The sequence below is a fragment of the Takifugu rubripes genome, chromosome 12 (genome assembly GCF_901000725.2).
Source record: "Takifugu rubripes chromosome 12, fTakRub1.2, whole genome shotgun sequence".
Lineage (NCBI taxonomy): Eukaryota > Metazoa > Chordata > Actinopteri > Tetraodontiformes > Tetraodontidae > Takifugu > Takifugu rubripes.
This window is the reverse complement of record NC_042296.1, coordinates 5,708,072-5,729,175: the sequence shown is the minus strand read 5'-3', so window position 1 is coordinate 5,729,175 and position 21,104 is coordinate 5,708,072. Positions and strand designations below refer to the sequence as shown.

Genomic DNA, 21,104 nt, shown 5'->3' with positions numbered 1-21,104 from the left:
GTGAAGGTTTGAGATAATTCTTTACCTGTGATAAATAAGACCCATATTCACTCATTTGATCAGCAGGATTTGTACAATAAAGACTGACAAATCACGACAGATGTTTAAAAAAACCACTGGATCTAAAAGTGAGCCCTGTGGGACTCCAAATGATTTTTTTTTTTTTTAACCTCATTAGCTCAATATTTGTAGCTCCTAGCAGGGTTATAATAAAGCTCAGGACACCTTTTACATTCTAAAGCACCTGTGGATAAAAGCCCTAAATGCCCTTTGGGCAGAAAAAACAAACGGAAAACCTTCCAGCGAGGAATGATTTCATCCCAACTCGACTGATGCAGAAGTCATAAAACACACGAAGGGTGATGAACAGAGGCAGTCTTAAAGTACCTTTTCAATAATTCCACTAAATTCCCCTTTAGGTGCTGATTCCCTGCTGCCCACTGACAGTCTTATTCTGGAGGTTGCTCCGGTCGGTGCAGCGTGAGTGGATGTAGAAGATGAAGTCTGAGAGTCAGTTTGCCTATGACGTGTGTCATAAATAGGCCTAAATAAATAATGTAAGAGCAGCAAACCTCATTAGAATCCTTATTTTTACGCCACTGGGCGCAACGATCAAAGTCATTAGATCTCAGAAAGAAAAAAAACTAGCCTAGTTAGCGGGTTGAGAGGCAGATGTCATGTGTCACCCAGAGTTTACTGGGTTTTGATGCATCTTTACGCATGCTCAGTGTCTCTGCGCGCCCCGATCCACGATCAGCAGCGGTGATCCGGAGATCCAGCGGTCCGACGGCACATGGATCCGCACTGAGCGCGGGCGCTCCGACGAGCTGGGTAAGACAGCCTTTCACTGGTTTCAGACTGGAGGAGAAGTCAGATGAGCTGCGTTTGGCGAGCAGAACCGCGACGAGCCGCTTCGGTCGCAGTGAGACCTGGACGAGAGGCTGAACGGCCGCGATGAGTCACGGAGGTCTGGGATTCGCGCCCCCGCGACGCTCGTGGGGGCTTCGCGTCCGCCTGGGCTGAAAAGGTCCGGTCCAAACGGGAAATCTCGTCTTGTCCGTCGCGCAAAGGGGTGGAAAAAAAGGGAGCGAAGCCTGTTGCGCTCACCGCGCGCGTCCGGGTCAAAAGGGAAAGTTCACAGCCAAGTTGAGCACAAAGCTCCGTTCCAATCACGCACGGAGCTGCTACGTTCATCATTTACAGTAAGACAAGCAAACAGACTCCATTTGATCCTAAATAGATCCAAACGATCACAGCAGAGTGGAGAAACTACGTGGAAAAACCTTTTAATCGAGAGGAAAACGTCAAAAGGGAAGAGCTAATGAATTCACCCAATTTATCAAACATTTTAGCACAAAATGGAAAAAAACCAAAACAGGCTGAAGAGACTCATCATGAAACTTTATTTGAGTCTGTTTTGCTTCCTGGTTCATTTTTAAAACCGATGATGACCTTCTACCACAGCCTGGCACCACGGCGCTAGTCTGCAGTGGAGAACAAGGTAGCATCGTGAAAAACATCTCCTAGCGAAGGCCGAGACACCACAGACTGACCGCGTGGAAAACCAGCGCGTCGGGATGAAATCGCCCACATTTTAGTAACGCCGGCGTCTGGGATCATCCACGCGCCATCTTGCTTGGGAAGGAAAAAGGCCTGGTGGCGCGGAATGAACGAAATCGATCAAAGAGAGCCAGCGCGACGTGTGCGTCCGTGTGGGAGAGCAGCGCCGTGTACGCTTGCATGACTCATTCGTGGGCGGCAGCTCGGCCACCTCAGGGCCAGTGTGGCAACAGTAACCCCCAGCTGGGGGGGGGGGGATCCATGTTCAGTAGTTCCACCGTGCCGGTGTAGAAACAGCGTTTCTGTCTCCCGCTGCAGGTGTGATGGCGCTCTGCTCCGAGGCCTGCGTCTCCGGCTCGGGAGGGGAGTCGTCCGGGAGCGAGGTGAGCCTGCGGTTTCAAACTCAGCTCAGACGGTCGGTCGGCAGGAAAACGGAACGCGTTGCGGTTATTTTGGATCTAGCTAAGTCCAGCAAGTCTGCTGAGTCCAGGTTAGCAGCCTTTCGTGTTGGGATCTGCTGTCTGCGTTAGCTAGCCACAGCGTACCTGTACCATTAGCCTAGCCGCTACATGTGCATGCTAATAAACTAGCTTCAGGATGTTCATGAGCAGCCGACTCTTGATTCTAAACAGCTGTTCTAGAAGAGGAGCAAAGTAATCTATTACATCCCAGGCTTGCATCTCCCCAGGCAGGTTCCAGCTGTCTTCACTTCGGGGTCCGCTCCTATCTGCACCACTTCTATGAGGAGTGTTCGTCCTCCGGGTGGGACAGGGACGCCGAGGATCAGGGGTTCGTCCAGAGCCGGAGGTGTCAGACCTCAGCTGTATGGAAGGTAGAGGATCTCTGTCCGAGCGATCGTGTCCGCTTTCCTTCATGGTGTGTTGTGCCGTCCCATAAGAAACCTTCCGAAATCCCTCCAGGTGTCCCTGGTCCTCGGTGTCCTCGTCCTGACCGCAGGCATCACCACCCTGTCCGTCAGCTACTCCACTGCTTTTAAAATCGAGTCATTCGGAGAAGGAGACTTGTTCTTCGTGGACAACCAGGCCGTGAGCTTCAACCGAGGGGTGCACTCCAGCGGCGCCGCCGGGATCGGGCTCTCGTGCCTCGGCTCGGCCCTGGCGGCCGTCGGGGTCCTCGTTTGGGTCCTCCAGCTGCCCAAAGTCAAAGAAAGGCTTTTCCGGCGAGCAGGGGGAGCGGAAGAGTGCGGAGGCTCGGGGTCGGCCCCGAGGGTCGCGGGGAAAGTGGTGACGAAATCACCAGGTGTGGACAAGGGGACGACCCCCGTCACGGTGTCCAAGGTGCAAACGGAGCAGCCGGGTCCTTAGGTAGCGTCTGCTGATGTCCTTCTCCTCGCTGAAGAACATGTGATTCTGTGTCTGTTGTGATCTATCAACGTTAGACTGGCAAAATTGTTCTAATCACATCCCATAATCACTCGCCTCAGTCGCCCCCTGGTGGCCGGCTACTGTAAAACCTACCTAGTTCCACCTCACCCACCAGTTTTGTGGGTCCTTTTAACAAGACGGCCATCCGCGTTGTCTTTTTTCTGTTTGTTCACGGGATGAGGACAAACTGCCGCGACGTGCACGCCGGTCACGTGCGCCTCCCAAGGTCAAAAGCACAAAGGACACATTAGAAACATCTCGTCCTCACGCGCCAACGTTCCCAACGCGCCTGCAGAAGCGGCTCAGGACAGAAACGACGCGCTCAACACGCGCACACTCACACGCGCTCGCTCTCGTGCACTCGCCCTCACTCCCACACATGTTCAGAATCGTGCTCCATTGACAATATCACCTATTTTCTCCTCACTGTCATCTCGCTCCCTAATTGCCTGAAATCTGCGTCTCCAGGCAACAGTCGGGCTTCAAGTGCTCTATTTTCAACCGCGAACAAAGAGCGCTCGGCCCGGCGCCTCCCCGGCCTTCCTGTCCCCGCCAATCGGACGCTTTGTTTACAGTAGTAGCGAGTAAAACGTCGAGATGAGGAATTTTCGCCGGCACCTTGGAGACCACTTGTTTGATCAGGTCCTCCGGCGGACTTGAATTACTTTCTGTATAAGTTGGGGGGGGGGATGTTCCACTAGATGTTGATGCTTTGCTGTTTGGTGTCACCGACGTGAATAAAATCAATGTGTGAATAAAACAAGCAACAAACACAGGCAAAATGTCACAAGTGTTGATCTGTGGACGCTTGGAACGACCAGAGAAAAGAAGAATCTGATGTGGCGCTGTGTTTTCCTTTACGTAGCTCGGCCCCTGAATGCACCACAGTCAGCAAATTAAATGCATATTCCGGGCGCTAATTTGTTTGTATCTCCAACAAGAACCTCAGAACAGGAAACACTCGTGGGTGCAGCCATGGAAAAATGAATTTCATTCCCTGGAAGCCGCCCGAGGTTCTCTGGCACTCGGCCTTGTGTTCTCACCATGACGTGTCACCAAATCGCACACATGGGACCTACAGGATGAGAGCTGCTGGGTAATTGTTGTCGTCAGTTTAACGCTAACGCACCATAAACGAAACAGCGATTGCTGGAAAACGGAACAGGTGCGAGAAAAGTGCCAAAATTTGTAGCGTTGGCATGTTTCCAAATGAAATTCCAGCGAAGGGAGTTAGCACCGTGGCTAAAATCCCCAAAAAAACGTGAGTCAGACAGCAGGTGAGGTCGTGATAACAAAAGGCCCATGAGCACGCTAGCAAACATTTAGCCGAGCGAACAAAGTCCATCGTAATGTGGGTGGAAAATAAAGAAAGTAGGTCTAAATATTGATAAATAGCTGCGTTTCCACCGGTTGTGACGGTTGATGCTAGGTGAATGCAAACTGTAGCAGCTAACAGTGATGTAGCATTAGCATGCTGACGTCAGGCTTCAGAGAAGTGGGTAATGCCATTTTTCTATACATTGTGATTAATCATATAGGCTAATGATGCTTTTGGTGCAGGTTTAACTGGTCCCGTTGGTTTGAAAGTTGAGTTTACTTCATCTTTCTTCCCTTTTGTGGCCAAGTCGTTAGCACATCACGCCTGGGAGCATCTCGGGAACCATCTCCTGTCCCGGGTGACACCAGACCGCACGATTGGATGTTGTGATTTGAGCACGCCGGGTTTATCAGTGAGTGAACGTAAGGGCGTAAGAGACAGAGAAGTGGAGGCGGGGGGGGGGGGGCACTTCCTGTGGAGATGGAGGCTAGAACGCTCGGCTGGCTGCAGAGAGCCCAGGATTGCAACTCTGATTGGCAGACCTGTCCATCCAGACGAGTGCACATGCCAGCGGATGGCTGCTGCATCTCTGACCGTGTGTTGCAGACTCATCTGCTGCTGAATTGAGCTGGGATGGGGGGGGGGGGGGGGTCTGCAATGGTGAAAAAGAAATATGATTATTGCTTTTAAATGCATCCATTCAAGCAGAAGGCAAAAAAGGATGGAGTGACAAGGTGTGTGTGTGTGTGGGGGGGGGGGGGGGGTGGAACGTGTAAACGTCAATCTCCTTTTTGAAATCTGGTATTTTTGTGTCGTGTCTGATCCTGGAAGGAGTTGTTTTTTACCGAGTGTGCGCTGAAGGTTTGATCCGAGCACCGTCGGCCACCTTCCCCGTGAGCAGATGCCATCGCTGACAGGCCGCCACCCTCTCCCGCCTCCTCTCCCGTCCTCGGCTACTTTCTTATTACCGCCTTTAAAATGGCATCTGTCGCCTCGTGCGTTTTTCTCGCGCGCCTCGCTATCGCGGTGATTTGTGCTCGTGCTCTGCGGGGGGTTTACGTGCCTCCCTCCAAATCTTGCACTTCCCACCAGAGGAGCAACAGCACTCAATTTGTTCAAAATGGCATCGAATCATCAAGCACCACAGGACTGAATGTTATCTTTAAAGGAGATTTAGAGCTTTTTAAGCTAGCAGGAGGTCACTCAACACTCTCCTTTGCTAAATTGGAGTCATGAGGGATCCAGTTGACCACGACAACGTCTCACACATCGGAGAGATGTTATTTTCGTCTGCAGCCGCAGCTCAATCTCCACTGTTTAGATTTATTTAATTTTTAATTTGATTTAGCATCATTTATTATCATCTCAGGGGCTATTTTAGGCTTCGTTAGCAATAGCATCCGCTGCTATGCTGTGGCTTCAGGTGAACATATGAGGTGGAGTTATGCTAATTAAGGTGGATTTTGGTTGCTTTAAATGTGTCTTCAGCTGCTTCATGGACGTGCGCCTCTGGATGTCCAGTTAATTACCTGAGTTGAGGGGGAAACTAGAAGCCGCCATATAACATAAACTTTCAATGCTACCGAGGATTACACTTTATTGAGGGAGGCTCATTTATTTGCAAATTACCGCCATTAAAATACCATCTGCTCCTGCCCCAGCAGCCTCTTTTCACCGCCGAGCGACAGAAATCGCGGCGAACCCGTGACCACAGAGCGAAATGAATTTACATTTGAAATTGCTGTCGTGTTTACCGCTGTAGTTCAGTCCTTCAAGGACCCAAACGTACGACCCGAGCAACAAAGTCACCGGCGCCGAGCAGCCAAACTAAACTGTGTTTCTGGAATTCCTTCGTTAAAAAAAGCGGAAAATTGAGATAAAAATGAAGCAAATTAAAACACTTCATCACAGACCAACACAGCAAGGATTGAACATTAGATATTGATGATCTACAGCACGTGGTCTGGGGGGGGGGGGGTTAATTTCTCAGCTTTAATGACAAATTTTAACGACTTGCAGAAACGTCTCGGCCGTTCGCCGTTGATTCATGGCGGTTAAGTATTTATGAGAGGAAGGTGCTAATAAGAGCTCTAAATTTGAGGCTGCAGGTCGGCCCAGACGGGCCTTAATAACCTGAAATGGGCAACAACAGTTTGGAATTAGCGCCGACCTCCTACTCCATTATTTTATCGATTTTACGGAGAGTTTCAAGAGTTAAATCAACCTTTTTCTAATACGGCTAATCTAGAAAACATGGAAATAAGTATTTTATATGAACGTGGGCGCAGTTTAAGTGACTGACTGGTATCGTCCTCGATAAGAGTGTGGAATAGGGTTTTTTTGTGTGATTATGGGCTGTTACAGTCGCTCCTGACAGTGTATTTAAAGATTATCTCTTATTCAGAATGTCAATTTAAAGTCGGCTGAGGGGGGAGCCCGAACGTGACACCCCGCCTCGTCAAAAGTTTGCATTGTGGGAAAGTTACCCCCCCCATCCGTCTTTGTCTGAAAGCCATCAGGAGATTTTTTTTTTCCAATCGGGCACCTGGAAGTGTTTGCAGTCGCCACCGGTGTGTCGAGCATTAAAAATGCTAATTGGAATTTTTAAAAAAGGAAAGAAAATATGGCCTCGCCGTCCCACCTCCTCCAGTCACAGGCTGTCAAAACGCAATATTCCAAATTAGATTGTATTTGGATAATCTTTTGAACTGTAATAGGTTTCCAGCCAGCAGGCATATTACTATTGGCACATCATTATTAAACAAAAGTGACACCGAACCATCACTTTGCAGGCGGCGCCAGATAAACGTTCGACACCGTGCAAATAATATTAGTTCTGCTTCCAGAGTCACCGGCTTATCTCTGGGATGCTATATTGGGTTCATATCCCTGTCGGCTGACGAAGGCCTTCTGACGGAAGTGTCTAAATTTATGAGTAGCCTGCACGTGTGACGAGCATGTATGAATAGGCTGCTGTGTGTGCGCGCCGTGCGACGCGCGGGCTGCACATTAATGCTTTTATATGTAAATGCCATGTTTGTGTGTGAGCGTGGGCGGGTGGATAGATGAGCGCGCGTGTGTGTGTGTGGGTTTGGAGATGGGGCTGCATTCATATGTAAATGGCCAGTGTACGCGCCTGCATATGCAGACGCGACCCATATCATGGCATAATGAGATCCGCCACTGCTGGTTACCCTCAGACAGTGGTAATTATGGATCCAGTGAAAAGGAGCGACGCCGACGCGCCCGGTCGGACATTCACACGCAAGCGGCGAGGCCTCAGTCCCGCCGGCAGCGTTTTGACGACCCGTCCGCTCGGCAGGGATAGCCCGCCGCTAACAGGTTCTGATAAATTAGACCCGCGTCCGCTGCGTAATCAGCACCGGCAAACGTGCCTCCCTGTTCTAATATCCAGCAGCAGAGATAAAGAACGCTCGCCGCCATGTTAAGTCAATAAAAACCTGATCAGAAGGCCCTCGTTATGAGATAACGCCATGCAAATGGCTACCAATAAAAAGCCGTCGGTGTTCAGAGGTGCAATTTGTGAGATACGGCAGGAGTTTCAGCGCGGCGCGGCGTGAGGAAACAACAGCGTTATGTCAAAGGCGCCGACGTGCCGGGTTCCAGAACGACCCACTAAACTGCCGGCTTATGGCTTTACGCAGGCCCGTGCTATCTCACGTCCGCAGGTCACCCTGCAGAAGCCTTCAGACTGTTTTAAAGCCTTCCTGGCATTCACGAACCTCCTAACTGCGTCAGCGTCGGTCCAGGTTGGACTTTGAACGATCGCTGCTCGTTTAAATGAAGTAAATCCTCATTTTTCAGACAAAAACAAACAAAATCACTCATTTTTCCCGAATTTTTCCTTCTTTCCTTCCATCTTTTTCCTCAGTTTACCCTCCAGATTTCTGGTATCCTTCCACTCCAACAGGGCTGCCCTCCGGTCTGGGAGGAGATGGTCTGGAGAGAATCCCTCGGAGGGTCTTTGGGTCAAGACTCCGCCGTCTCCGTCTACAGGGTCAGGATCTAGACGAGCTACAAACAACCTGGTCCTCACAGGAAACGCCATAAAATAGTCCCAGAAACAAACACTAGAGCGCCTGTCTGAGCTTCTGGCTCGGACAATCTTGGCTCTTCTCGGTCTTAAAGGGAGCGACGACAACAGGCTGATAATGGTGGCCACAAACAGGCCCCCCCCCAGGCCCCCCCGTCCCTCAGAGAAGACGAGTCAGAGAAGAAGCGTGGAGGCCGTAGCCCCGCTCGCCGCTGCTCAGCTAAACATAATGTCCGTTTTAATTGATTGTTTTAATCCCAAATGAAACGAAGGGGAGGTGATCGCAGAGGTGGCTCATCAATAAGTGCGACGCGTCGTGAAGTCAGCAGGATGTGGGTCCTGATTGGCCGTTGGAACCCTGTAGGCCGCGCTTCCTTAACAACCTCGCTGAGCCCCCCCGCACACACCCAGGCCCGTAGCCCATCTCCACTTAGAGCATTTATCACGACTGTAATTGTCCTTGTCCGGCCGTTTCTCCTCTGCACAAAGCGCCGTCTCCATTGTGCTCCCGGGATGTTCTACCTGATACGTCCTGGATCCAGTTTGCGCGCTGACAACGGCATCAACCCGGTTCTGATTTATCCCCCTGCTACTCGCCTTGAACCTTTCAGCCACAATCTCATTCTCTTTGCATCTCTCCATCTTTGAACACAAGGGTTTCTTGTCTGGGGGCCTAATGGACTCCATATAACACGGCCGCTCTTTCATTGTGGGGCTTTTCTTGATCAAACGCGTGTCGCCGGCCCGTATCCGCAACGCGGAGGTAAAAACCATAAAGGATGAATTATGCTCCTCCAGCAGGGTTCTGAGGCTTCAACCCCGTGCCCATCAATATGCAGCACGCAGAGCGCAGGAGCGTGCACCTATCCTTTAACACCTTTTTACTTGCGCCTTTTTAAATCACCGCAGGTTGACGGGGCCGTTTCGGCGCCGTGCGCGTCAATCCCGCGGCCTTTGTGCCTCTTCTCGGGGGTTCTGGGCGCGGGTTTAAAGGGTGAACCCGCGTGTTCGTCTGGGTGGCGCTTTCCCCTCCGGTTGTCTTCCAGGACCAGTTTGAACGTGTTTATCGATGGAACAAACGCCACAAGGCGTTGTTCATTGAGTAAAATAACGTTAATACAGGGTCAGCCACTGGTGGGTCTCGTTCCGGGCCCCTCGGGAGACACCAGGCGAGCATTTGGATCCTCATTTAATGGCCTCATTTTGCGCCTTATCTGTTAATTTGCCCAAAACGTTGGTTTCGTTTGGTCGGATGGATTTTGTTCATGTTTAATCAGAATTGTGATGCAGCTGTGAGCGTGCGGACATGATAGCTGCATGCGGCGCGCAGCCACCGTGGTTATTACACGGATCCTCCTCGTCGGCTGTGCAGAAACGCGTGTGTCAGTTAATTAATGGCGAGGGACCGTAACGCTGTTGATGCACCATCGGTTGGGCATAAACTGATGGTTTCAAAGCGAACTTTGGACCTTCTTTAAGGAATAAACCATTAATAGGGGACGTCTGTAGATGTATTTGGATCAATTAAAGCAGGATTTATACTTTCTTCATCATAATTGAGCCCATTTGACAGTTTCTCTGCAGTAACTCATTAATTACATGTTTATCTTCTGAAAGCCACCGTTTTTCCTGCTCTTCTTTTTTAACCCATAATCCATGCTTTGATGCGTGCTCTCAGTGTAGCCACAATCACGTCTCATTACTCTCGATGGATCTCCAGGACCTAAGGGGACCAAAGATGGTGGCCGGTTCTGAACCCGGGCGACGACGGTAAACTGCACAGGAGCCTCAAGCAGCTCCAGCGGACGTGCGCTGGGATCAGGTGGTCGGGGGCTGCGTCTGCTGTCTTTCATGGCAGATTCCTTTGAGGAGTATCTGAGAGAGACTGCGGAGAGGCCCTGCTCAATGAGCAATTTATATGTTCTCAACAAAGCTTCTTCTTCAGAGCCCCAAGGCAGGTCTTAATTGTTAGACTTGATATCTCCACTCCCCCTCTCCTCTTTCTTTGACTGTTTTCTTCTCCCTCCTCCCACCAACCCGCCCGCCCTCCAGCTATTAGGAATTGGATTTGGAGCAGAACGATCCATTTAGTCTCTCTCCTCCATCTCTATCCCCCTCTCCCTGCTTCCACACCTCCTTTGTAGGTTTCTCTCATCACAGCCGAGACTTAATCTGTCTATTTTTACCTGGAGGAATGAAAGGAAGGGATGAGGTAATGCTTTCCCTGTCCATCAGGTGGGCACTGGTGCATGGGGTGTCTGGGATGTAACTGGTTTAGGGAGCTAGCGCCACCATGTGGACGCTGAGAGATGAACCAGTGTAAAAGAAATAGTGAGCAATACTTATGACAAGCAAATACGCCAAACACAGGAAGTTGGAATTAAAATATATCATGATAATAGATAAACAGCTTAACATTAACATGATGGGTTGCTGAAACCAAGAAAAACACTTTTTTCTTTTTACGTACTAGAGACCCTCAGGTGATTCTAGAAAAACAGCACCTCCTAGTGGCCAATCACAATAGGGGCATTGACGCCAGGAGAAATACAAAAATAATAATAATTGTGTTTGTCTTTAATAGGAAAAGAGGCATGACATTAAAATACCATACAAAATATGTAAATCCAGCATCTGAGATCAGTATTTGTGAAATGAACAGCGCAGTTCACTGAGATGGAATCTCTGGATGTTTTTAACCAAAAGGTTAAACAACTACAGTAACATCTAAAGTTAACATAAAATGTGAAAAGTCTAAACAAAGGATATGAAAGGAACGTTTTTGGGCACAGATTTCTTTGGTAACTTGTTCAGTTTTAGCCACGAACATAATTTTAATCCTTTTAAGAACATCTGTTTAATAAGTTGATCCAGCGGTATAAAAGACAGACAGGCAGTAGCATCACTGTTGACCTTTCAAAGGAGGAAGACATCAAACCCGCATCAAATGAAGCTTTCACTCATTAAGCCTTGTGATTTAAAATCTAAAAGACTAAGCATTGTTCTGACACCTTGTGAGTTGACTTAACAACTAAGTTTGCCGGATCTGTAAAAATAGGACCGTGAATACAAAGAGTGGACACATTTTTTAGAGTTTTACATTATTTCCTTTCATATCTGCAGTCTGATCCTTATATTTGTCGCTCTGTCAAGACGACATCCGTGCAGCAGATTTTGTTCAGAGTTTTAAAGTAACAACAGCCTCAGAAACCAGCCTGTTTTTTTATCAACTAATCTCTCAAATATCTGTAGACAAGAAAATAAATATGTGCAGAGAAGAGTGTCTTTATAACAATCACAATTATAAGTCCTCAGGCCTCCACGTCGCTGCAGTCTGAGAGCAGCAGCTGGTGGAGACGCCATGACCTCCGATTCCACGGCCGCAACGTCACTCGTCTTTTTTTTTGCCCTGGACGTCGCAGTTGTGGTGAGCGCCGTAGCAGTGCCACCGCGGGTGGTTTTTAAAGCTGAGGTAATTCTGAACAAAGTAAGGGTGCTGCTCTAAAAAATGGACAAATTCATCTAGGAAAGGGGGAGAGACAGTGGGCGTTATTCCTTTATTAAATCTGGGTCTTTAAAGAGAACAGTTTAGAGGATCGGACTCAATCTCACCATGTCTGATGGCTTGTGTGTCTTCGTCCAGAGATAAAAACAGGCCCGATAGCTCCACTTCTTTCACTCCCAGCATTATTTCCAGGATGGCAGCGAGCTCGGCCCCTTGAATTTCGCCACCCTCCTCCCTCTCATACATCTGTAAACCAACACACGCTCTCATTACAACCCTTGTTGACTGGATGATGCCAGATTTGGTGGGTACCGTTCTCACCAAGAAGGCCAGCCTGAGCGTCTCCATCGACTTTGGTCGGCAGATTGTGGAGAGGGCGATGACGTAATGTCTGATGTCTATTTGTCCTTCTGCACGCTTTAAACAAAATCACTGATTCAGTTGGCTTTGTTTGTTCTCCCACGTCTGTGGGAAACACAGTAAATTATACTCTTCCAGCGAGTGTGTTTACCTGGTCGAAGAGTCTGTGGATGTGTGTGAGGGTGTCCGTCACTGGTAGCTTGAGGAACTGGGCAAAGTCCTCCAGAGACATCTTGTCTCCCTGCAGCTTTCTGGCTCTTCTAACCAGCTCCTCGAGCTGCTTCTCTGAAGTCTCTGCTCTCAGCCTGATGATGCATAAGGAAAGTTAAAGAAGTTATAGAACCGAGCTGGATTCGTTACTGACAGCCTGTCACTTTTACGGCTCGGGTGTAATACTCCTTGCCACCACAAGGCGTCAGCGTTTCTCCAGCCTCGAAACCCCAAAGTCACGGCTGACACCGAGTCTGCCCAGTCTAACCGGTCGGTCCAGCCCCCCCTCAACTCACCCCAAGCGGCAAACCAGGTGGTTGAACTCCAGCAGGCTGCTGAAGTCAAATATGCGCAGCTCGCCCTCTGATAGGATGATTTCACGGTCTTCAAAGCTCAGGTCTGTGAGCGGCACCTCCAGCGCTCTGTCAGCGGGGAGCAAAGAGGAAAGAACATTCACCGATGCACACGTGTCACATGTTGAAAAACAAGCACAAGCGCACATACTTGGCCATAACCTTTCTCACATTATTGGCAAAGAGGGAAGGGTTTTCCTTCTCCTCCTCTGATGGAGTGTAAACAGGCAAATACTGTGGAAAGAAACACAATAAAACCACGTTCGTCTATGAAACTGCATGTTGCAGTCCTAACATATCAAGGTAATTACATTAGAAGAGTTAACTAAACTACCTCTATCTCCATGGCGTTATGAAGCTGGCACAGAGTGAGCCATAAGATCCTAAACCTGCAAGACAGTAGAGTTTTTGTAGCGCACAGAACACAGAAACCCTACAGGTGTTTGAACTACACACTCAGCCGAGGCTCCTATAGAGGGTGCGTGCACACGAGTGTTTGCACTGCTGTAAGAGAGAAGCACACTCACGCGCCAGGGCCTCGCCACGTCCACGTAACCGTGTCCTGTTGAGAGGGCGAGAGGAAACATTACTGGGCAAACACGCACGATGTGTTTGAAGCCACATTCCAACAGATTCCAGAACTTCCTGGAGGACGAGGGAGCTTGTGTCGGCACGACGTTAAGAGGGAGGCCAGGGGAAACCCGGTTGTACATGTTCTTTACATTGCACGCAGAGGATGTTTTGGTGAGTTCAGGCAGCATTGGTGGGGGGGTTTGATGGAGGAGAGTCACCCGGGGGTGCTTACTGTGAACAACAGAATTGCTTCATTAAACTGGGTGGTATAAAATACCTAAAGTTATGGTAAAATGTGCTGATTTAACAGCTAAATAGGGGAAAGGAAGTTAAAATAGGCCAGGTTTCATTTAACTACATTTAACACACTTTTATTTTACTAAAGCCAGTTTCCTGTGCCCTTTTGTGTCTAATGTTAAAGTTTGGAAAGAGAATTCTCATTTTTTTCTATTTCCACATGGAATGGAAACATGTCTGGCAGCGATCTGGGTAGCATTTATGGTCATTTTCAGACTCTTAATGGCTTTTTCCTCATGTTTTCTTTCCCCAACATTGTTGCCATGTTGTCAGAAGGGGGACGGTGGTGACAGAGGAAGCTGCAGCCGAGGCTTTCGAAGGAAGTCGGGGAAAACGACGTCATCCTAAATAGGTTATTAATGACAGTGAGGAGAGGTGCTGTCAGAGAGACTTGATACCTGTGTGTGTGTGCGTGTGTGTGAGTGAGAGAGAGAGAGAGAGAGAGAGAGAGAGCGAGAGAGAGAGGATCATTGAAAGATAAATAGGTGGATGAAATATCATCCTAACTGAACAAGTCGTTCAGGACAAGCGGAACACACGCTAATGTGAGAAACACCATTACATCACTGGTGTGTGACAACATTCACACTCCTGTTTACTTATTCCTGGAAGGAAGGTGAAGTTACACAGATGAAAAGAGAGAGATAAAGATTACCAGTTTGTTAAGGTAACGTAGCACCACAGGCTGCACTGGGAGTGCTGGTATGAAAGCACCTGAAACACACAGGAATGTATAGTTTACTGTATAGCTTTAACCTCAACAGGGCAACTACGTGTGTGCACATGATTAGAATAACCTGCACAGACGGGCTCTCAATTTATGATGTTCTGGTGTTGACGGACGGGCTAAAAGAAACTCCAGTCGACATTTTTGTTCAGAGCAAAGCATCGTTGATGCTACCACACGAGCTTTTGTTACGTGAGAAAGACTAAAACTCTCTTTTTTTGGCCAGTAGGAAGAAACAACAAGCTGTTAAGCTAATATAGCTAATAAAATCGGTCCTGGCGTGGATGTTGATGGGATAAAAGCACAGACCTGCAGAACGGCAGCTATTTTTTAAATTACATGATACTGAATTGTTAGAATATTTAAAAGTTTGTGGGATGTCACAATGCCAATATAATCAATAGAATGGAATTTATCACAGGATACGAAGGGTTGTAGCAAAAACAAGCGTTGGTGGTATCCAATTGGAAAAAAACATATTCGGCTATCCAGAATTGTCCTCGCTGCGTAAATATTTAGATAGAATAAACAGTATAAACAGAATAAACAGTTTTACATCAACATTTTAAAAGGTAGAACATAAAACTGCCTCTAAACATCAGTCCAAAGTCTCCACATCTCCTCTAATAAAGAATGGGTGGAATTATCGTCAGGGTAACACACAGGTGGGCACATTAAAACACACACACACACACACACACACACAGAAAGAGTGCAGTACTGTTGCTGTGGGAGTCAGTGAAAAGACATAACAAGAGGAGACACATGCAGAAAGGACTGGTAACACATCAACCTGGGAAAACACAGGAACACGCTCGCGCTCAAACACAGCACGACAGAGTGTGACCAACAGGGCTTACTGGGAATGACAGAATTACTGACTGGAAGAAAGGGGATTAGACAGAGCGGCCCGGGAACAATGGTTCAGCACACACGCATGCAACCACAGGGGGCCAAAATGATCGAGTGCAACGTTTTTGCATCCTGCCTCTGAGCAGGTCGCTGGAGCCAAAAGCGAACGTGCCGACCAGCCCGGCGTCAAACTGATACGGTCAGACCGCGCGGCTGAGGTTCACCTCCGTGTATGAATAACCATGCAGGAGTCCAGGCAGACGACAGCGGATCAAATGACCCAAGTTATTGCAGGTAGTTTACGAAGAGAAGATTGAGGCTCGTAAAGGGAACTGAGCACTTACCAGCCTTGAATAAGATAAGACCTGACCTGTTGGTGCATGTCCCTTCTGGGAAGATCATGATCTGAAACAAAGAGAGTTATTCATCTTGAGACCAATTCCTTTTATTGCCAGCGTCTTGCATCATTCAGGCGAGGTCGCCGTTTCCCTTCTCGTTTATTGTTGAATGTGCCATAATTGCTGCGCATTTATGTGCAGTGAAACAGTGAAAATGGCTGCTGGATGCCGTGTTGAGAGCAGCTACAATAGATGAGGATTAATAGCCACTTTCACTACTGGTATTCACAACAGCAGCCTAGCGTCTATTGTCTTCCATTATGGGGACACGTTGACACATATTTGCTTTCTTGTTGTTCAAAAGCATCTTTCAATATTGAACGTGCACAGTACCTGAGGCCACACCCCTCCCGATTGTGCTCTCCGCCTGATTTCCTCCACTGTTTTTCTCCGGGAGTCCTGATCCGCCCGAGACACAAACACCGGCCTGATGTAGCTGATCAGGGCTGCGGGGACAGAAAGACGCCTTGTTTGAAAAGAGAACAGAAGACAGTATATGCAGAGGACACTGACACAGCACAATCAGAGAGAGAGTGGTGGGCAGAGAGGCCATTAGAAGAAAAGGAAACTCTGGAACGTTGTGGTCAGTGCCTCCAAAGGGACGCTACGGTAGGCGAGTGTCCGTTACTCACTGCCCCAGACGGGAATGCTGCTGCTCTCTTGTTTGGCTACTATGGAGCACATCGTCATGGTGACCGGGATGGCGTCAAAGTAGGATGAGTGCGGTGCCACGGTGAGGATGGGCGCTTCAGAGGATGCTGCCCGCTCCCCTTTCACTTTGATCCAGTGGAAACCTCCACAGAACCACATGGCTCTCATGATCACTCGTAAACACACGTCGACAAACCTGACACACACACACACACATAAGGTTGATTTCTATTCTTTGCTAAAAAAGGACAACATTTGGCTGCATCCTCACACCTCCTCCACCATGTCTGTGGCTCCAGGACAAACTGGGAGCGTCCCAGTGAAGCGGTGAAAGCAAAAGGCCACGCCAGTAGCATGAGGAAGGACACCAGCAGCAGGCGCACTGGGAACACCGTCACAGACATCAGTCCCACCTGCAGGGAGAACAAAGGTGAGGGGGGTGACTCCTGATGAGGCCGTTCCAATTCAAAGTGCACAATCATATGGCAGGAGGAGGAGAACGAGGAGAACGAGGAGGAACGCGTTCCATTAACGCTCTGCTTGATTTTTTTGTGAGAACAAATCCAAATACTTGACGCAGTATAGGTTTTTTTTAAATAGTTTGTGCATTAGGAGACTAAATTGGTCAGACGTGTGACTGTTGGGTGACCTTTTCAACATTATGAAACCGCCTTTATGTTAAATCAGCATAGTTTCACTACACACACATACAGATAACCAACGGCAAACACAACCGTGCGGCGTGCCTGTTGAGGTTCAGACTCGGGTCATGTGGAAGTGCTAAGTGTTGCTGTGCAGACGTGCACCGGTGCCACAGATGAAGAGGCGAAGATCAGATGACGGACTCGTCGTGCCTTTTTTCTTAGTGCATAATGGGGGGGGGCGGGTCACAAAGTCAGGGCCTGCGGTGTAAATTCTGTGTAAATTCGCCAGAGGACTTCTCGTCTCCACAAATCTACCCATCGGGCTCCATCTCCCCTTGTCTATTTGCTCAGCTTCATCTGTCAGGCAGCTCTCCGTTCCACTCTCCCCCTCATATTGAGCATTGAGATGCTTTGTGCGACCACTCTGGGGACTCTAAAGCCAGCCCCTGTTTTTACATCCTATCTTTATTTCATGTGTATTTCCCTCAGCGGAGCAGCCCAGGTGCACACTGCAGGGCTGTATTAATAAATAAACAGTGATGTAGGTGATTTATGATGCTCTAACGCCTCTCTCTGCTCACCGCCCCCACGGCTGACGCATGCCGCACTCCTCACCCGAGCTTAACGAATCCATCTGGGAGGATCCGCTGACATTTTCTCAGGAGGGGGGACGACAATGAGCCAAGGGAGGGGTCGGGGGTTGCAATTTCTCCTGTTTTATGACTACACCAGCACATCCACTCTAGGAAGCTGCTATAAAAACTTGCTATTGTAGCAGGGAACACAATCTCCACCATATAGAGTCCGTGACTGATGTTATGTTTTTATGATTCTGCTGCTAGGCTCGGAAAAAAAGCTCTAAAACACCTGCTCACAATCCCAACACAAACATACATATATGCAATTCTAGTTCTGATTCCCACCTTCATACGATTCTAAGACAGATATTGATCAGCATGAATAAAATGGAATTCCAACATTTCTGCTGAGTTGGCTAATAGCACGTAGCCTGTTTTAAACTGGTTGAGTGGAGACTAAACTAGTAATTAGGCCAACCAACGAAAATAAAGACCATATTTAAACACTAGGTCCTAATCGGGGTTCTTAAAGACAAGACTGAGCTTGGCACATGAGTGATAGAGAAAAGAGAAACCCCAAATCCATCGTCCGTAACACTGTGATCAACTAGCAGCATCATCCGGTTGTGATTATTTTAGTCCACGTGTAGTCAAGGGGACGACAAATGAGAACAGTAATAATGGGAAAATGTAAAAACTGTCCAATTATCTGCTCTTAATGATGAGGAAGACTAAAACAGCAGGAAAAATCTAGTGGCCTCAGGGTTCTGGCCAATCTGCTGCACGTTAAATATTCAGGAAGGCTCCCTTCATCTCCAAACCTACCTCCTGGGTGTATAAAGGCCACATTAAATCTACCATTTTTTAATGATAAAGGCTGACCTTTGTGCAGGTGTGCTCTGTATTCTGATACTGACTGAAATGGTGATGCCTTTTCAGCAGCTGCTCAGAGCCCAACACCCATTTAGCTGCTAGAAACACCCTGCAGTGACGGGTAATTGCACTGGTTGAGTGGTTTTCAATTAGGGCTTTGATTTCCACATGGGAGGGTTGCATCCTAACCTGCCGCTCTGTTTGTCCGGTTGTCCTGTCAGCAACATCTTCCAGCAGTATATACAACAGGTACAAAGTTGGTGGGCTGGAGGGTCTGATCAGTTGATGAGGAGACACTAAAGAGCCCCATTTGGTTTCCAAAGATCAAAGACATCGCTTGCATCAGGCAAAAAACATCCGCCCACGTTGATGGGGACAAAAGTGTTAATTATTTCTGAACTTATTCCTCCACTTCCTATGGATATTTATTTAAACCTGATTAAAACAGTCACGTGCATCAGTTAAGTGAGGACTCACCACTAATGAGCTTTGAATACACATTTGTAATTGTAATCACAATATTACCTCCCAAGTTCGAGTTTGTCCCGTTTTCCCCGTGTACCACACTTAATTAGCGGATTTAATATTATTCTGTTTCGCAAATAGATAGTAAAGTGTGACACTTTTACTGGAATTGCTATGAAGGCATCATAAATCGCTTTGTTGATTGCAGAACAATCGGGAAGTTGTGACACCGGTTGTGAAATTTGGAGGGCAGAAATAGTCCAAATGTGGTAGATCGAGCTGTAATTACCTCCGTTATTGTAGTGAGATCTAACAGTCCTGTACCAAATGCAGGTTCTCTGTCTGCAGGCTGCTGGTGTCAGAGCGTACGACCAGTCTACCACCTTCATGTTTTGGTAGTAAAGAGAAACCTGAATATCAAGTAGTGGAGCTGAAGGGCAATTCTGACATATCTGACTACAGTGTTAATTAGAAAAACACTGTAGAATACTTTTCTTGATTAATAAGAACTTCTGTTTGTTGGCACATGTACTGCAGGTGTGTGGAGCTTCAACTCTTGTGTGTTTCCACTTCAACTGTGAAGTGGTAAAACACACCTTAATGCTATGTTACAGGCAAGTGGGGGCCATGAGAAGCAGACACAGATACACACACGGGCTGCTTTACGTTCACTGGAAAGCTGCTGCCCCGTTGCACAAACAGCGTACTTAAAATGATAATGAATGACGGTGGACAACTTTTAAACTCTAGTAAGTGTTCGTAAGTGGCTGTGTCTTTCATTTTTAATTATACGTCATTCTTTGAAAATCTAGAATCACCCACGAAGGAAGACAAACAATCTGTCAGTCAATCTCACAAATCAGCCAGCATGGACACATATTGACTCGGTGGCTGACCGATGAGGACGACATTCAACCGATCTGCAGCCCTCCACGCCATCAATTTCAGGGTTTGATTTCCATTGTGGTGCTTCAGGGATAGAACGTGTCTCTATATGGCTTTTTGGTTGACTGTCTTGAGAACTGATGTTGCAGCATGTAAGTTCAGCCTGATCTACAGTCATGACTACTTTAGTCATTAAACCTACTATATTTATAAAAGTAGAACTCAACAGCACATGATGTTAAGAACAAAAGGAAGTGCAGTTGGAATAAGCCAGGCTAGCTGTGTTCAAATGCATGGCCTGTTGCTGATATAGAGTGCATTTAATTTGAAAATGAAATGCATATTTGGCCAAGGAAACCTCCAATCCATCCCAGGATACCCCCAGGAAAAGATAAATACCAGCACATCCTAATCCCATCCCTCGTATAAGACTTTCAAAGAATCAAAATGAAGAACTCAAGTGCAGGATTAAGTGTAAACATCACCGATTGTGAAAATGTAACAGTAAAAACGGGCTGTTTCATGAATCTCTGCACGTGTTTTGACTCTAATCATACATTAAGTCCAAACCTGAGGTAAATATCACCTTAACCTACAGTGAAGGACGAGCGTTTCCCTGGTTACGATGTTTTTGTAGTCTTTAAACAGGATCCCCACCTGGGTTGTAGTCCAGCAAGAACATTTCTCAAGAAGAAATAAGGATTTAAATATCCCTCCACCAGATGTCCTACGAAACGGCATCACAAAGTGCCTTGGGCGTTAGTTTAACAGCAACATGTTAATGGGAAAAACACTTTACTGGAGATAAATGACATTTACCATGGAGTACTTAAACTTTCTTACCTTTATTTTCTCTGACGTGCTGAATTTCAGGTCACGGATGAACGGGTTTCTACCCACCCTGGAGGGACGCATTTTTGATGAATTCATCGCTCGATACCGGCTGAACAGAGTCCGGGTAAAAAGAAATAATGGTGCCTGAAATTTCCCGTAGTGTTCGTTAAGCCCGCTGTTCTTTAGTCTCGTGTGTCTGCTGTTGTCACTCAAACAAGAAAGTCATGCTGGGCGTGGAGGAGGAGGAAGAGGAGAAGACATCGTTAGCAAGCTAGCTCTGCGGTGATGCAGTTGACTTCCGGTTGTTTGTTTCAAAACAAAGGCACGTGCTTCCTGTTCGCTGTAAAAGTAAAATAATCACAACTTCCGTCACGGTTAAAAATGTGACATTCAATAAAATGTTGGTGGCTTTCATGTTGAGCATATGTATAGAGTTCCAAGTTTTAATTCTGTTAGTAAATTTAAGTAAAACATTTTTGTCCCCATAGACTTCTATTCGACTATTATTAGAATGCACAATTTCTTGGTAGTTATGACAGATAGTGGCTGGATTTAGCTTTCACAATCCATCCATTTTATTTT

The 21,104-nt window shown here is 47.5% G+C and overlaps 2 protein-coding genes across 5 annotated transcripts; one reads left to right on the top strand and one right to left on the bottom strand.

Annotated features, from left to right (window-relative positions):
* Window positions 1-210: 210 nt before the first annotated feature.
* On the top strand, window positions 211-3,696 carry nrsn1l (neurensin 1-like). Of its 2 annotated transcripts, XM_029845573.1 has the most exons (4): window positions 228-831; window positions 1,879-1,943; window positions 2,249-2,392; window positions 2,481-3,696. In XM_029845573.1, exons 2-4 carry the CDS (start codon window positions 1,884-1,886, stop codon window positions 2,883-2,885), a joined length of 609 nt encoding a protein of 202 aa, XP_029701433.1. In that variant the 5' UTR covers window positions 228-831; window positions 1,879-1,883; the 3' UTR covers window positions 2,886-3,696. The 2 variants fall into 2 exon arrangements, with proteins under 2 accessions (XP_029701432.1, XP_029701433.1); XM_029845572.1 differs by lacking the exon at window positions 1,879-1,943 and having other exon boundaries at window positions 211-831.
* A 7,180-nt stretch (window positions 3,697-10,876) lies between these two features.
* On the bottom strand, window positions 10,877-20,871 carry lpcat1 (lysophosphatidylcholine acyltransferase 1). Of its 3 annotated transcripts, none has more exons than XM_029845354.1 (15): window positions 20,532-20,871; window positions 20,285-20,415; window positions 16,517-16,656; window positions 16,225-16,439; window positions 15,926-16,038; window positions 15,539-15,599; window positions 14,271-14,329; window positions 13,273-13,307; window positions 13,080-13,134; window positions 12,897-12,979; window positions 12,689-12,814; window positions 12,334-12,487; window positions 12,144-12,239; window positions 11,930-12,068; window positions 10,877-11,839 (listed from the first exon to the last, which is right to left on the bottom strand). In XM_029845354.1, exons 3-15 carry the CDS (start codon window positions 16,645-16,647, stop codon window positions 11,706-11,708), a joined length of 1,401 nt encoding a protein of 466 aa, XP_029701214.1. In that variant the 5' UTR covers window positions 16,648-16,656; window positions 20,285-20,415; window positions 20,532-20,871; the 3' UTR covers window positions 10,877-11,705. The 3 variants fall into 3 exon arrangements, with proteins under 3 accessions (XP_029701214.1, XP_029701215.1, XP_003969052.3); XM_029845355.1 differs by having other exon boundaries at window positions 20,346-20,415; XM_003969003.3 differs by lacking the exon at window positions 20,285-20,415 and having other exon boundaries at window positions 20,532-20,870.
* Window positions 20,872-21,104: the final 233 nt, after the last annotated feature.